This window comes from Vollenhovia emeryi, unplaced genomic scaffold (genome assembly GCF_000949405.1).
Source record: "Vollenhovia emeryi isolate VEMERY1.0 unplaced genomic scaffold, V.emery_V1.0 DF939262.1, whole genome shotgun sequence".
In the NCBI taxonomy this organism is placed as follows: Eukaryota; Metazoa; Arthropoda; class Insecta; order Hymenoptera; family Formicidae; genus Vollenhovia; species Vollenhovia emeryi.
Window position 1 is genome coordinate 178,951 of NW_011967104.1, and position 15,056 is coordinate 194,006.

General features: G+C 41.2%; 2 protein-coding genes across 8 annotated transcripts in view; one reads left to right on the top strand and one right to left on the bottom strand.

The window, feature by feature from the left end:
• Positions 1–121: 121 nt before the first annotated feature.
• On the top strand, positions 122–4,499 carry LOC105559599 (F-box-like/WD repeat-containing protein TBL1XR1). Its single transcript, XM_012008012.1, has 6 exons — positions 122–466; positions 676–963; positions 2,178–2,527; positions 2,661–3,005; positions 3,082–3,450; positions 3,541–4,499. Exons 1-6 carry the CDS (start codon positions 397–399, stop codon positions 3,670–3,672), a joined length of 1,554 nt encoding a protein of 517 aa, XP_011863402.1. The 5' UTR covers positions 122–396; the 3' UTR covers positions 3,673–4,499.
• Positions 4,500–5,122: 623 nt separating this feature from the next.
• The window catches only part of LOC105559600, a 31,966-nt gene continuing 22,032 nt past the window's right edge, over positions 5,123–15,056 (bottom strand). For 4 of the 7 annotated variants that reach the window (XM_012008016.1, XM_012008014.1, XM_012008015.1 and 1 more), the window contains 4 exons: positions 13,645–13,865; positions 12,320–12,496; positions 6,748–7,086; positions 5,123–6,513 (listed from right to left, as the gene is read on the bottom strand). In XM_012008016.1, coding sequence (XP_011863406.1) covers positions 6,481–6,513; positions 6,748–7,086; positions 12,320–12,496; positions 13,645–13,665 — 570 coding nt within the window. In that variant the 5' untranslated portion in view covers positions 13,666–13,865 and the 3' untranslated portion in view covers positions 5,123–6,480. The remainder of the gene's footprint in view (positions 6,514–6,747; positions 7,087–12,319; positions 12,497–13,644; positions 13,866–15,056) is intronic. The other 3 variants (XM_012008018.1, XM_012008013.1, XM_012008019.1) reach the window with 1 other exon arrangement.

A 15,056-nucleotide genomic window follows, 5' to 3' on the forward strand; every position in this document is an offset into this window, starting at 1 on the left:
CACTTTCGCCGCACTCTCCCCGTTCGCGCGCCGAATCAGCCAATCGGAGCCCGCCGAGTCACGTGACGAGTTGGCGAGTTTCTAGCCGGTGGGACCGTCGTCTCTTCCACCGCCGGTGCCTTCTCTTCCCCACCCTCGCCCCCTCTCGTCGCCAAGTACGCGTGGAACTACGCGAAACGGGTTGTTCCGGGCCCTCGAGTGGTCATCTCTCGACGCGGTAAAACAGCGGCGGAAGGAGCGAGGCGTCTCACTTGCGGACTGTTGCAGGCACCGTAGGCTTGGGGCGGTGCGGCGTTTTCCACACGGGCCAGGCCAGGCCAGAGGCGCGACTCGAGGAGCGGCGGCCCCCGCGACGCGATCCCCCCCGTCGTAAATATGCTGTGCTAGTACCCGTGAATGTCCGACACGATGAGCTTCTCCAGCGATGAGGTCAACTTCCTGGTCTACCGATACCTGCAGGAATCCGGTACGTTTCGCCCGCGCCTAACCTCGCGACGCCCGCGCCGCGCGCGGGCTCGCGGGGTCGACAATCGGGGCGGCTCGCCGACTTGTTTGTCAACACGACTCGCCGACCGCCTGGCGTGGAGCGTCCCGCTGCAACTCGGCGACCCCCGCGCGCTTCCGCTTCGATTCGTTCCTCTTGCTCACGGCGACCTTTGTCTCCTCCCTGACCAGGTTTCCAGCACTCCGCGTACACGTTCGGCATAGAGTCCCACATATCGCAGAGCAATATCAATGGCGCCCTCGTGCCGCCGGCCGCGCTCCTGTCCATCATACAGAAGGGGCTGCAGTACACGGAGGCGGAGATTATGATAGGCGAGGACGGCACCGAGCACAGAATGGTGGAGTCCTTGTCGCTCATCGACGCGGTCATGCCCGACATCGTCGCGACCCGGCAGAATCAGATCAATCAGCAGAAGCAGCAGGTGAAGGCCGAAGGCCAGGACACCAATGGCGAAGAAGGTAATCCACTCTCGCTGTGTACATTTGCCTAACAGCCGGAGCGTAACATTGTAATTCTATGTATGCATAAAGCTGGGTGTACATCTAAGAACGAACAGGCGCGAGCGTTCGGTGGATGCAACCGCCGAGTGACGGCGACAAACGTTCGGTGTTCGCTCGTAGATGAATACCCAGCTTTATAGAGGTGTGCGGGCGAATCAAGTTGGATTGACTCGAATCCGTTCGTGTTTCTACCAATCTTTCCTGAGCTCGTTAGATATTGATTTCAAGGTAAAACCATAACTTGATCATTTTGTTTTCAATGACGTTTGTTCTAGAAGTGATTTTATTGTTGCGTTACACGAATTATCGCGTTTATTGGAGGTTCCTCTGCGACGAAGCGTACTTCTATCGCTCGACGTAGCCAGAAGAGACAGCGTATGGACTCGTCATCGATCTGTCCGTCAACTAGCGGCGAACAGTTATTTTGACCAAAAGAAGTGACCGATTTGAAATCGGCTAAGTGTTCGAATTCGAATCTCTTTGATTCAAAAACGAATGGAATCGAGCCTTCGGTGATTCGATTCAAATTCGAAGTGCACACCTCTAATGTAAATAAGCTGAAGGTAAAGAGTTTGGGGCAGCGATTAGGATTGCGTAGAAAATAACGCGTTACCGAGCACCTGATACACCCTGGTCTGGAGAAGTTAACATTCTCCAGACCTCCATAGAACTCAGGTAGATTAAAACGGAACGGCCATAGATTGCGGTCATTTTGCCAGCTGTAGACTGTCGCTTCTGTCGGGCGTAGCGATGTAAAGCATGGTTCCTCTACGAAGAAGCATACCTTCATCGCTCGACGTAGGCAGAAGAGGCAGCCTATGACTCATCATCGATCTGTCCGTCAACTAGTGGCAAACAGTCCTTTTAACAATAAGTAGCGATATGTCTAAAGACATAACTCAGCCAGTAACACGAGTAAACAAGCATAAGTTGATAACGTGTCTCTATGTGAATTCACAGAGCTTGTTGTCCTCACTTTTTCTTTCACCAAAGATACAAACCGTCAATTCAGCAAAGAGATACACACACAGATCTATATCTGTGTGTTTGTCTTGGTATCTTTAAAAAGAGAAATACCAAGCTCTGACTCACTGCTACCTATGCAGTTATTACCCTAAAGTGGATATAAGAAGTCGCTGTGAAATGATGAGAAATGTTGGTTTCCTTCTCAGTTGTTACGTCTAACGACGGCGTCAACAATAATGACCGAGGTGGAGACCGGGGCGCGGAGATGGAGGTGGACGAGCCGACAGCGGGCGCGAATGCAGGCTCCAACGCGAGTACCGTCGAGATCCCTGCCAGCAAAGCCACCAAGTTACGCGGTCACGAGTCGGAGGTGTTCATCTGCGCCTGGAATCCGACGACCGATTTATTGGCTTCCGGCTCCGGGGACAGTACCGCTCGCATTTGGGATATGTCGGACAACTCGCAAGCGCCCAATCAGCTCGTCCTGCGTCACTGTATTCAGAAGGGCGGCACCGAGGTGCCCAGTAATAAAGACGTCACATCGTTAGATTGGAAGGTACAGACTGGACGCGCCATTAAGGCCTGCGTTCACGGTGCTACAACTTGGTCCAAGTTCTAGTTTCGAGGACTCAGGCCTCTACTTCTGGTCGGGACGTCTCGACGCAAATACTAATTTTGAACTTTTACAGTGTGACGGCACGTTACTCGCAACTGGAAGCTACGATGGATACGCACGTATCTGGACAACTGATGGACGATTGGCATCCACATTGGGCCAACACAAAGGTCCGATTTTTGCGTTAAAGTGGAACAAACGCGGTAATTACATTCTGAGCGCTGGAGTTGACAAGACGACCATTATTTGGGACGCTGAAAGCGGACAGTGTACACAACAGTTTAGTTTTCATTGTGCACCCGCGTTGGATGTCGACTGGCAGACAAACACGTCATTTGCCAGCTGTTCTACAGATCAATGTATACACGTATGCAAACTGAACGTGGACAAACCTATCAAGAGCTTTCAGGGACACACTGTATGTATATGCGATTGGAGAAATTGCCATGCTTTAATTAAGCATTTCTCTTAATTTGCCCCTTTGCGTTTTGCAGAATGAAGTGAATGCAATTAAGTGGGATCCGCAAGGAATTTTATTGGCCAGTTGTTCAGACGATATGAGCCTGAAAATCTGGTCTATGAAACAGGACACGTGGGTACACGATTTGCAAGCACACAGTAAAGAAATCTACACGATCAAATGGTCACCGACTGGCCCAGGTACACACAACCCGAATATGAACTTAACATTGGCCAGCGCATCTTTCGATTCCACCGTTCGATTATGGGACGTTGAAAGGGGTGTATGCATACACACGCTCACCAAGCACACCGAACCAGTCTACAGTGTAGCTTTCAGCCCAGACGGGAAATTCCTCGCTAGCGGTAGTTTCGATAAGTGCGTTCATATATGGTCCACGCAAGTAAGTATCGTAGTTCATAGTTTTGTTATTAAAATATATAAAAATACTACATCGAATTCTGAACTGATTGCTTTCGCTTGATTCGAACAGAGCGGCCAATTGGTGCACAGTTACAAAGGTACAGGCGGTATCTTCGAAGTTTGCTGGAATAGTCGTGGTGACAAAGTCGGTGCATCGGCATCCGACGGCAGTGTGTTCGTTCTCGATCTTCGCAAATTATAATTATAATTAGTTTCTAGAACGTACTCCTCATTCGAAAATTTTATTACGATTCTTCAGTCATGGTTAGATTTTTTATTATACTTTTTTATTTTCCTATTATACGGGGTGATTCTAAGCCTAGTTTAAATGAGAATTTATCATCCACAACTGCACAGATGCAAAAATAAATAACGAAATCTTATTTACAAAATGCGATCCTGCTATTCTTCAGATGATATGTATTCCAGATTCCTTTTAATCTTTATGTATTTTTTTTTTTCATTTTTATTATAGAGAAAAATGTTGGTAGGATTTAAATATTAATATATTTAGACACAAAGCTTGGTAAATTAGGATTTTTTAAATATTTGATAATTTTTAGTTCACCCTTCGTAACCATTTCGTGCACCTAAGTTTTTCTTGAAATATATTTATGAAGTATGGTACTCTTACATGAATTTGATTCTTATTTATTTCTCTAACCATTAACAATGCTTAGAGAATTAGGTAGTAATTTAATACAATTTTAATGAAGCGCCCACATTCTCGGTTTGAATTTTTTTTTATACTATTCCCTTAATATTTCATTGAGACAGATGCATAAAGAGAAATGTACATTAACAATATTTTTAATCGTGACACGAAACATTGTACAGCATATAATTCAACAAGCTCTATATTTACAAAGAAATGGATTGCTATCTTTATTCATTAAAAATAGCTGGAATATGCTATCCGTACTCCAGTTGTAACTATAATCACACACAATTAGAGAGTAACTGTGATAGTATTAAATAATAAGTAAACATCGACAATGAATAAAATAAATAAACTTTTTTTAACGGTGATTATGATTGAGAAAATGACGTTTTATTCACCATTCATAATATCACCATATTTTTGACAACGCATTAAAACCTAGGAAAAGACGTCTAGTGTTGGCTCACTTAAATAAGATTAAATTTTTATATTATTATTAATTACGCGACGTGTCTCGCAACCGACTGCTTTTCATTCAAAATCGTGAAAACGAAATAAGCGATTTGTACGCCGAAAAATCGTGCTGTATTTTATATATTTTTCATTATATCTGTGTCTTGACTATACATTTTTTTTAAATAATTATCTCTACAAAATCTGCAACTTACATATACATGTATTCTAATATAATCACTCTTCCTTTTTTTTTAATGACAGGTTGTATTATGTGAAACTATAGTGATAAAGAGAATTCTGAGGAAGGTGTGGACCAGCACGCGTACACGCGCACTCTTTTCGTCATTAATGACTCTAAATTTCGTATAACGTAATCTATCATTAAACAGCGATGAGTGAACGTATATTAGCATACTTATATGTATAGAAATTATTGAAAGATTTAATAACTGCACTCTCCTAGACTTGATAGATTTTCTGAAATCGCACTCAGCGAAACGCCTCGGGGCAATTATACGTGGAAATGTTCTTGTGGTACGGTTACATGGATATTAAATAATTATTTTAATAATGCATACATGTTTTATTTGTCGCATGCATCGCAAAACTTGCAATCTCGTGCGTCGCGTTAGACATTTTTATCCTTTGCACAATTGATGAATCGCCGTTTTTTTTGTTGTTTTTTTTTTGTACTTCCGTAATGGCACAGGAGTAAATACGTAACTGCGAGACAACGCGAAACAATCGGTAATCAACGTTAATATTAAGAGGGAAGCGGAAACAAATTATTATATACATGACGTAAAGCTATTTCTAAAATTATAAAATATTCGGGATACAATCTTGTACTTTTTATCAATGAAAATCTTATCGTGTATTGTGATAGTCTTTCTTAAAATTATAACAGTATATATCTGATCTCCGGATCCTTTTACAAGTTTCTCGACTTCCTTACGTCCGCCAATCTGTGGACGTAGTCTCTTTTGGTGCACACTATACGCGAAAAATAGAATTTCATTCGGAATTGTAGACTGCAGGTACACACATATGAGCGCCTCCCGGCCGACGATCGACGCCGGTGCGCGCGAGAGGCGATAGCTATCGATACAACGTAGTATTTGTACATTTATAGTTGGCGAAAGTGAAATTGTGTAGGACTCAATCGTGTACGCGTTACATCGTCCGCTACGGGTATTGGTGAAAAGCGCGGCGCGGAGAATTAAACGCAACGCTAAAGGATCGGGCGTCAGGTATTCTCTGCGAAAGACACACACATAGGACACAGTTTAAACGAGATCACAATAGGTAATACTGCTTCGTTACGCCTTTCTCCGTGTCCGAGGGGAGTGCTGGACGCGGAAGAAGACGGAAGTAAAGCTTTGTGTAAAGCTCAGATCTTTGTACGTTTCTTTGGAACGTTATGCGCGCCGGTCGAATCCGGTCGTGCATCGGCCGCGTCTACCGAGCGATGCACAATCGCGATCCTTATTCCTGCCAGCTTCCGTGGTATACAGGGCTGTTGCGTGAATTATTACAACCTAACTCAATAAATAAACGCTACAATTAGTGGAGAATTGAAAAAAGAGGAACGAATACTGGTGCAAAACATTTTGGTTTCTCGATCGAATTCACTAGAAAGAGAAAGAGAGGAAGAGAGAGAGAGAGAGAGAGAGGGAGCAGACCCGTATTTGTTATTGATTGTAAAATTCAGCAATTTTCAACATTCATATTGCCAGTAGAACTCGGAGTATCTGCTGAACGTGGATAGGCAAGCGGAAAGAAGACGGCCGACAAAATAACTTAATGGATGACAGATTGATTAAAGGGTTGCATATAGTGAAGCTAAAATATATCGGATCTCTGGAGTTCCTCTTCGCGCGCCGAGGCGCGAATTCATTTCAGCAAGCGAAGTTCATTGGCCTGCACCTGAAAGATCAACATCGTCATTAACACGCATTAGATAGACAAATCATTTACTCACTTCGACTTATAGTTGAAAAAGCGAGATAATATTTTATTTCAATAAATCTCCCCCTCCCCGCGTCTTCCGGAGCAAAATCACGAAGAGGGGGCGACTACCCGATCGAAATTATTCGAGGCGGGCCATCGTCTTGAAACAAGATAAGAAAAAAAAAGGGTGCAGCCCCCTCGCGCTCTTACCGTCCGATCGTCTTGCGATCCACGGAACAAGGGATTATTCTCTTCGATCCACTCGTTCCTGTTGGACGCTGCGGGCCGTTCGCGGCTGCTCTTCATGCCGGATCTCACGGTTCTGCCGGCGTCCGATACCGATCTCTTGCCGATGGTCTCGAGGAAGCGACGATTCTCATCGACCTGCCGCTGGTCCTGCAGTGCCTTTCTGCGAGCCAGCTCCAGCAGGACTCTCTGCCTCAGCACGTCCAGATTGTTGACAATCGACAGGGACCCGATCGTTCCGATTCTCTTCTTGGTGCGCATCACGTTCGACCCGAGATTGTTCTCCGCATTCAGCATCTCGTCCTGTTGAGTGGGACGATTGTCACAATTAATCCTTTAAATACTAGGAAGGGAGGGAATATGAACGTTATCCTCGGAGGACCGATTGTCCGCAAACAAATGCCAGATGCTAGTAACATTAAATGTCTCGATGCTTTCAGACATTGTGTAATGCACTGCAATACACATTTTTCAAATAATACTCTGTACGTCTTTGCAAAACACTAATTTCAAAATTTAATTTTAATCTTACATATTAAGTAATTGAATACACAGAATAAATTCACGAGCTTTTGTTATCAAAATAAAATTTAATTATCTCGTGGGAGAAACGTTTTATTATTTTTACTTGATTTTAAATCTATGGCAGGCTCATAGCGCTTTAAACGCGTATAGGTACGATAAGAAAATATTTTTTAATTGCTGCAAAGGTAATTTCAAGATAAAAATAAAGAACTTCAATGACCATGTGTACTTTGGCCTACGTTTTAAATAATGCGATTAGATTACAGCGGTAAAATTTTTATGAACAACCCATTATAATGTTGCACAAACACCAACTATGCGCGACGAAACGTTGTCAGCTGTTCCATTACATTATTGTAGTTAATAACGCGCTGACAAGCTTATATGCGTTCTAATCTTATCAACCGTATGTCACTTAAAGTTTTACTAACAGAATTTGCGGCAAGGCTTTTACCCTTCCAATTTTTCTCTCCATTGGATCGTGTGTACATTTGTTTTCCATATGAAAAACGTTACGGGAAAATGTAATTGTAATCCATAGTAATATTTATAATAAAAATAAATAATTCTGTGTTTTGTGTATTTTAAATATTCAATCACTTAATATGTGTGATTAAAAGTAAATTAAAAAAAATTTTTTTTTTAAAGATGTGTACTAGGCAGTGTATCGTTTCAAAAATGTGTATTAAAGTGCAGCATACCATCATGTCTGAAAGCATCGAGACATTTAATGTTACTAACATCTGACATTAAGTACCCTGGTAATTAAGTCAGTTAAAGTTCCATAAGGTTATTTTGAATTTGAATGGAAATTCAAGCGAGGCAACTCCTTCGCGAGTACGTAGGAATTAAGGGCAATTTGACATTTACATGCTCCCCCTACAATTTACTGTGTGACGTCTTCCCGGAAACGACGTTGCAGGTACTTTTGCTTTACCGCGTGTTTTTACCGTCGCGTTTTATGTTTTCTTGACTCATATACAGCGATTTTACGATCCTATATTCTGCTGCATTCTCTCGCTGAACAATTCTTTCGAAACGACATTCTTTTCCCCCCTTCCTATCGCGCGAAACTTACAGATCGATTTACACAATTGTCGCGCGCAGTAACCGCGAATTTGCGCGGTGCGTGGCGGCAGCCGAAAATGCAACTCCCTCGAGCGAGAGCTCGCAAAAGAGCTTTCAACTTACACTCACAATGCACCGAACCGGAAAATACGTATTTACAGAGCTGGGCGAAGAGCGAATAATGAATGCACATGAATAATGAGGGCACCTGCCACCACCAGGTCGCCGTGCAATATCGCTGCTTTCGTGCCGCCGTGCCTCGGAGCGAATAAAAAAATTTTGTACGAATATATTCCGCAAATTTCTCATTATACGTTTATCTACCGCACTCGCAATGTTTCAAGAGCAACGCGGCAAACGAGCCGGAGCGTTTTGCCAAAGAATAATGCGGCGCGTGAGTCGCGCTTAGAAATTTCCGATGTTGATTTTAAGAAAAATAGCGAGATTCTGAAAAATCATTCCTTTCCCTCGCTAAGTCAGACTCGAAGATAAATGGAAGGGAATTTATCTGTTATGAACGAAAATATCTCGCCGAGTAGTACGACTTGTAATAAAAGGGACACCGCGCGCTGCTCTTCACCGATTTCGATAAAACCTGCAACTATGATAGAAGATACTATCTAATCAATACAGGCGAAGCCGTTTTTCTGAATTGGCCTTCGAAGTCGACGATCGGACAAACGACTTTACACACGTCACTCAGATAGCATCTTCTATCGTTGTTGCAAATTTTATTGAAATCCGTAAAGAGCAGCGCACAGTGTCTCGTGAGATTCATCTACGAGTAACAGAAACGCGATCTCTTTTTTTTTTCTGTTTCTGCGAGATCGCATCGCGTACGCACAACTTCGTCTCTCGCGTCATTTTGCACGTAGCTCCCTTGAAAAAGATATCGGCGAGATTTATTTGTGCAAATGTTATATATATTTTTTTTGCGGAAAGATACATTTCGGGATGCATTGTGTATTTTGATATTGTTCAATATCAAGAGTAATCCGATATTTTCTATTTTTATTGGAGCGAAGAGTATGCACGGGGGAGGGCCGCGGATAAAGGGACGCTTTGGATCCTCGGGCGTCGAAGTCCATCCGCTTCGTGAAGACGGTGGGTACACCAGCCGCACGGGAAATAAGGAGGAATGCAAATCCTCTGTAACACGACGTGGGATCCCCCATATGTGTCTAGAGACCAGAGGAGAGAACGTCCCCATTCATGATTCACGCGCTCCTGATTCACCCGCACACGTCCGCGATATACGTGTTTTCCGTCACTTTCCGATACCAATGGCCGCGAGGCGCGCCGCATCCCCCGTAAGCGTGCGTCATCTGCGCGGATACCGGTCGATCGTAATACACGCTAACTATTCAAAATGCAACGCGCTCGTAAACTAAGCGATCCGATGAGACACGTGTCGGCGCGCGTTATCCAGCACAATGGTTCGTATATTTGTTGAATAACGTCGTTCTATTTCGTGACGAACGCGATTTCCGCGCGGCGCGCCGCGACGTTCCGCGCGCTTAGAAGCTCGTCGGCGGATTATTGATGATGCTCCCTTATCGCGACGCATCTTTCTCGTCTCCCTGGCATCCTGAAATGTCATGGATCTACATTCTTAAATTTGCATCCGCGGCACTCACTAGTAAACCTTACCCAAGTGGGGACACGCCGATTTTCGTGAGTGTTGAATAGGGTAAAGGCAGGCATTATGGCCAGGCAGGTAATATGGCCACAACGCCCGTATTAAATATTCTAAACATTGATAAACATCAATAATGTATAAAAACCAATTATTGTAGCTATTCTTGAAGTTTGGTAACAAAAATCTCTCTATTTTGTTGTTATTTGTGGTTTGGTGCTTCATTGTTCTCCATAACCATCAAAATATACACGTCAAAGTGAGACATGGCACTTCCAACTAACAATAAGTAAGATTTTCAAATTAAAACAAAATAATTTTGGCTTTTCTCATTACACATTTCAAAACCTAAACCTTGGCTATATTTTTATAATAAATTTATCGTGCTTTGCCCATTATTTTGATAATTATAATGCACATTATTAAATGTATGCTCGGCGGCTAATATGGCCAGCGACAAAGGTAGCTACTATGGCCAGCGAGTACAACAGAGTATAGAGTACGCCAGTGCTGAGAGTGATAACAGCGAAGAAAGAAAATAGTTATTTCTCACAATTTATTAATAAATTGTGAGAGCACGGCGTTACGTAGAGAGAGTGGGCATACACATACACATTTCTTAAATGTGTACTCGTATGTTTAAAATATTTCAAAGTTTATGTTCTGTACGATTAAAGTAATACTTTATGATTAAAGTAAATACCTCACTTTTGCAAAATATTACTGTTTTGTACACTTTTTTTATAGTTGACCATATTATCTACCCCAAATTTAATATGGCCAAAACGCATACTTTCAGATTCTTTTTTTTTCTTCGAATATGGATAGATTTTAATTGATCAAAACATTTTGTCATCAAAGCTTATTAAATACACTAGAATTTCAGAAAGTTACAAAATAAAAAACCAGCGGTTTGAAAATCAAAACTATGGCCATAATACCTGCCTTTACCCTATGTCATTTTTTTAGGTCAAAGTAAGGGACACGTAGTTTTTTTATACGTGGTGAAATACCCCTTTGAAGAAAATTGGATTTTCTCTTTCGGGACGAATGTCGACGAGAGTGTAAGAGCTAGAAAACATTTTTTCGATGAAAGTGGAATGGTTTCAATGGTACTTTAAAACTATGAGCGAAAGGTTTTTAATTTTTTTCTTTTTCAAAATACCACCACCACTCAACATTTTTTATCACAATTTTGAACTTTATTATATACGGTTGAAATCGTAATAAAACGGGTTTTAATTTGGTGCTAAGACATTTTCAAAATTGTGATGAAAAATGTTGAGCGGTGGGGGTTATTTTGAAAAAAGAAAAAATTAAAAAACTTTTTCGCTCATGGTTTTAAAGTACTATTGAAACCATTCGACGTTCATTAAAAAAAATTTTTCTAGCTCGTACACTTTCGCCAATATTCGGCCCGTGAGAGAAAATCAAAATTTTCTTCAAAGGGATATTCCACCACCTACACGAAGAGACCGATATGGTTATCGCATGTCTAATTAGGGTTGGCACAACCCCAATAAATAGTAATATTTGGGACAGCTATATCTGTGGTTGTCACACCCACATTGGTAAGATAAGTAGTCGAGACAACTTATATGCGTTTCGTGCAGCAAACTTAGTGAATGTCGCAACACAAAACAATGTAGATGCCCCTACTATTTACACGGCAACATCTTAATTTTAGTTATTTTCGCCTTAGCCGGTCTTTCTTTACTTGTTTACTTGTTAGGGATGCAGGTGTAAAGAGAAAAAGACGCGTTCCAGTAAGAAAGTGTCGTGAGTAATCTGTGATTCTAGGCTGGGAAATGTTTTTACATTTAAAATTTACGACAGGAAAACGTCACTTATAGTCGCCAGTGATGATTAAAACAGTGAGCTTATTGTCAACCCAACTGGCAAATTTTTTTTAAATTCGTTGCAATGAGTGTTTGCCAGTTGAGTTGACAATAAGCTCGCTGTTTTAACTTAAAATTTAACTTATCAATAAACAAATTAAATAAGTAAACGAGAATGTGACGTGGACCTAAAACTCCTTGATCGTTTTGATTAGGCCCTAAACACACGTGTTGCGACGATAATAAATCAAAAACTCTTATATTTACAAAATTCCTAGCATTTAATCTTGACAGAAAAAATAATAAAAAAGTTTCTTTTTACACGATTTCTTCTTCTCACTCTATGTACAAAAAAAAACAGAGCGAAGAGCTATAATTCTGATCATAAAAATAAGAGTTATTTTTAGATTGCTTTATTTCTCGGTCAATATTTCTGTTCGCCGTATTCGTTTTACTCGAGGAAACGTACCTCCAATTCTGGTATTCTTTGATCGATCAACAGGAAAATTTTGGGACGATCGTCCGACACGTCCCTTCTTTCGTACGGCGACAGAGGAGCGGAACTTGTGAGGCTGATTATCGTCGTCGACGCCAAGATACCAAGCAGTATCATCGTGCAGGAAGAATGTAAATTAATAACGTTCATCTGAAACACATCATCGAAACGCTTGCAGGTGATAACAAGTCAGCAAAATATTTATTATCGGGCAGCAAACCAAATTTTTCTTATAGAAAAACTCCAGCTATCACTACTTTCCTTACTTTCATAACAGTTTCTTAGCGCTCGTGCCTCGAGTTAAATTGCAAAACGACTTGTATTAGGCTACGCATTTCTTTCGCGTCGAGATACATTTTCGCCGCAAGCTTTCGCTTTCGTCGCGACAGGACTTCGAGAGAGAAGTTTGACGCGGATGGACAAATCAATTTTAAATATAAGCCACATAATGACGAAACCAGAAGAAGCAGCGGAAAATTGCGCGGGCAAACTTACGCGCCCGTTCCTCGCGTGTTAAATTTTTTTCTGTTCTCCGGAGCCTGTTCGATTCGAGAGCAAACATTCTTTTATCGGCTTATGTCTTCTGCCATCCATCACGGGGTGATTCACGAGAAGTCGAGTTCCGGCGGCAGGTGAGAAGAGGTACTTTGTGCGCGAATTGCTTGCCATGCCAACATCCGGTCGTTCGGTCTAAGACTCTCTATCCCTCGACTCGCGCTAAGGCACGCACACCGAGAAAGCTATCCTTGTTAAATTACTTTTGCAAGTCAAGCCGCAACTCTTGCACGCTATAACATTTCTTGCGAGGCATCAAATCGTATTAAACGCACGTCTATAGTAGCGCGCCTGAGTTTTCACAGTTTCCACCTTTTGGAAACATTTACTTGACATTTTAAAAAATAAGGGAAAAAAGAGAAAAAAAAGATTTTTTTATAAAATTTTTTATACTTAGAACATTCTATATTAGTATTTTTATATTTTTTCTAGATATCAGATGTAATAAATACATATGTAAGATATGTTTTTAATTGTATAAATTCAAAATGTTACATTAAAAGTAACACTTGGCTCTTTTTAGTTAATTTTTTAAATGTAGAATTTATCTCTTCCTAAATTTACGAGAGATGATAATTTTTGGAATTTATTATTCTAGGTATCTATTCTGGTAATTAAATTTCTCCGTTATTAATTATTTCTATTGCATAAACAAATTCGATAACGTCAGCATGTACAAGATGATAAACGTTTCTGCAAGACGTAGATGTTGACATAGTCGTCGTCGTTGCCCTGTCCGTTACCGCCGTCGTCGTTGTCGTCATCGTCCGGGTCCATTAACACCAAGGGGCTTAATTTGCTGTCCGTAATTTAGGGCTGCCGTTCCGCTTTTCAATTACACGCTGCGAATCGACCGGCGACTCGATGCCACGTCTTGATTCCAGTCCCGTTCCCTCTGTTCTATCTTTTCCCTCTAGTATTGTGCTAGTGTCCAAGGTTCGTCACGTGGATTTTTAATTAATGTCTAGACAGAGATTGGTACATTGGTCAAAGGGGATTAGGTGTCTTGTTATCAAAGTACTGTGCGACAAGCGGTGCGTCTGTTCGTTAGGTAACTTGGACAATTAGTAGACTACGTGAACGTTAAAAGAGACCCACAAACGGAATCAATAATATTCATAGAATAAGCACAATTAAACGCACGTTATTCAATCATCCTCGTTTTCTTTTTTTGACGGTGAATTAAAGATTATTTTCTTCTGAATAAAACTTCATACTTTCTCAATATTTCTGTGTCAAGGAAATCGTGATTTCAAATTTGTGATGAGAAAGATAAGTTAAACGAAAAGCGGAATAGTCTCTTTGGGAAAATAGAAACCGAAAAATAATGCAATTGAAATTTTATGTACAGAGTCAAAATTCTCCCCTGTATCTTTTTCTAGTACGAATATACACTGGTCAAAAAAATTAACGCAACAAGAAATTTACATCAAAATTTGGCGAATTTCAAATAAGCGTAACTTCGCGAAAACTGGTCGAATTGAAAAGTTTTTTTTTCATTTTATAGGGCAAAGCCTCTGCTTTAAGAAGCTCTTATTGGAATTTGCATTCACTCTTCCCATTTCCCGGAACTTTCTCAAAATCATGACCATGTTTTTTCTTTAAAAAATTGCACACTTTGACGCACTGTGCGGAGTGTAGTAATTTTTCTTCGCCAGTTCTGTTTACGGTATCAAAAAGTGTATACTTTTCTCTTCAATTTAAAGAAAAAAAGAAGTTCCTACGATTTTTTTTCGCCAAATCACAGCTTATTGAAATAACCCTTGTGTTTTCGACATAACCGATGATATCTCCGTTAAAAATCATCGTAGCAAGATCGTTTTTTTTTTAATTAAAGCTTGCACTTTCAGCTTCAAAAACTAGTCACCAGATTTTTCCTCGAATGCATCTGCGCTGCTGTAGCTTTTAAAATGTAAGGACATGTTTTTATCTAAAAACTAACCAACTTTGGCCAGGTGCCCGGGCGTAAGAAACTTTTCCTCGCTAATTCTGCTCGAAGTATCAAAAAGTGTGTACTTTTTCCCTTCAATTTAAAATAAAAAAGAAGTTACTGCGATTTTTTTCGCCAAGTTACAGCTTTTTGAAGTAACCCTTGTATTTTCGTTCATTACCGTCAACATCAGCGTAATGTGCACGTGGAGGTTGCCGTTCGGAG

Coding starts and splice junctions, on each gene's coding strand:
- LOC105559599 (XM_012008012.1), top strand. CDS start 397: ATGTCCGACACGATGAGCTTCTCCAGCGATGAGGTCAACTTCCTGGTC. Junction 2,528..2,660: donor TCACATCGTTAGATTGGAAG/GTACAGACTGGA, acceptor GAACTTTTACAG/TGTGACGGCACGTTACTCGC. Junction 3,451..3,540: donor TTCATATATGGTCCACGCAA/GTAAGTATCGTA, acceptor TGATTCGAACAG/AGCGGCCAATTGGTGCACAG.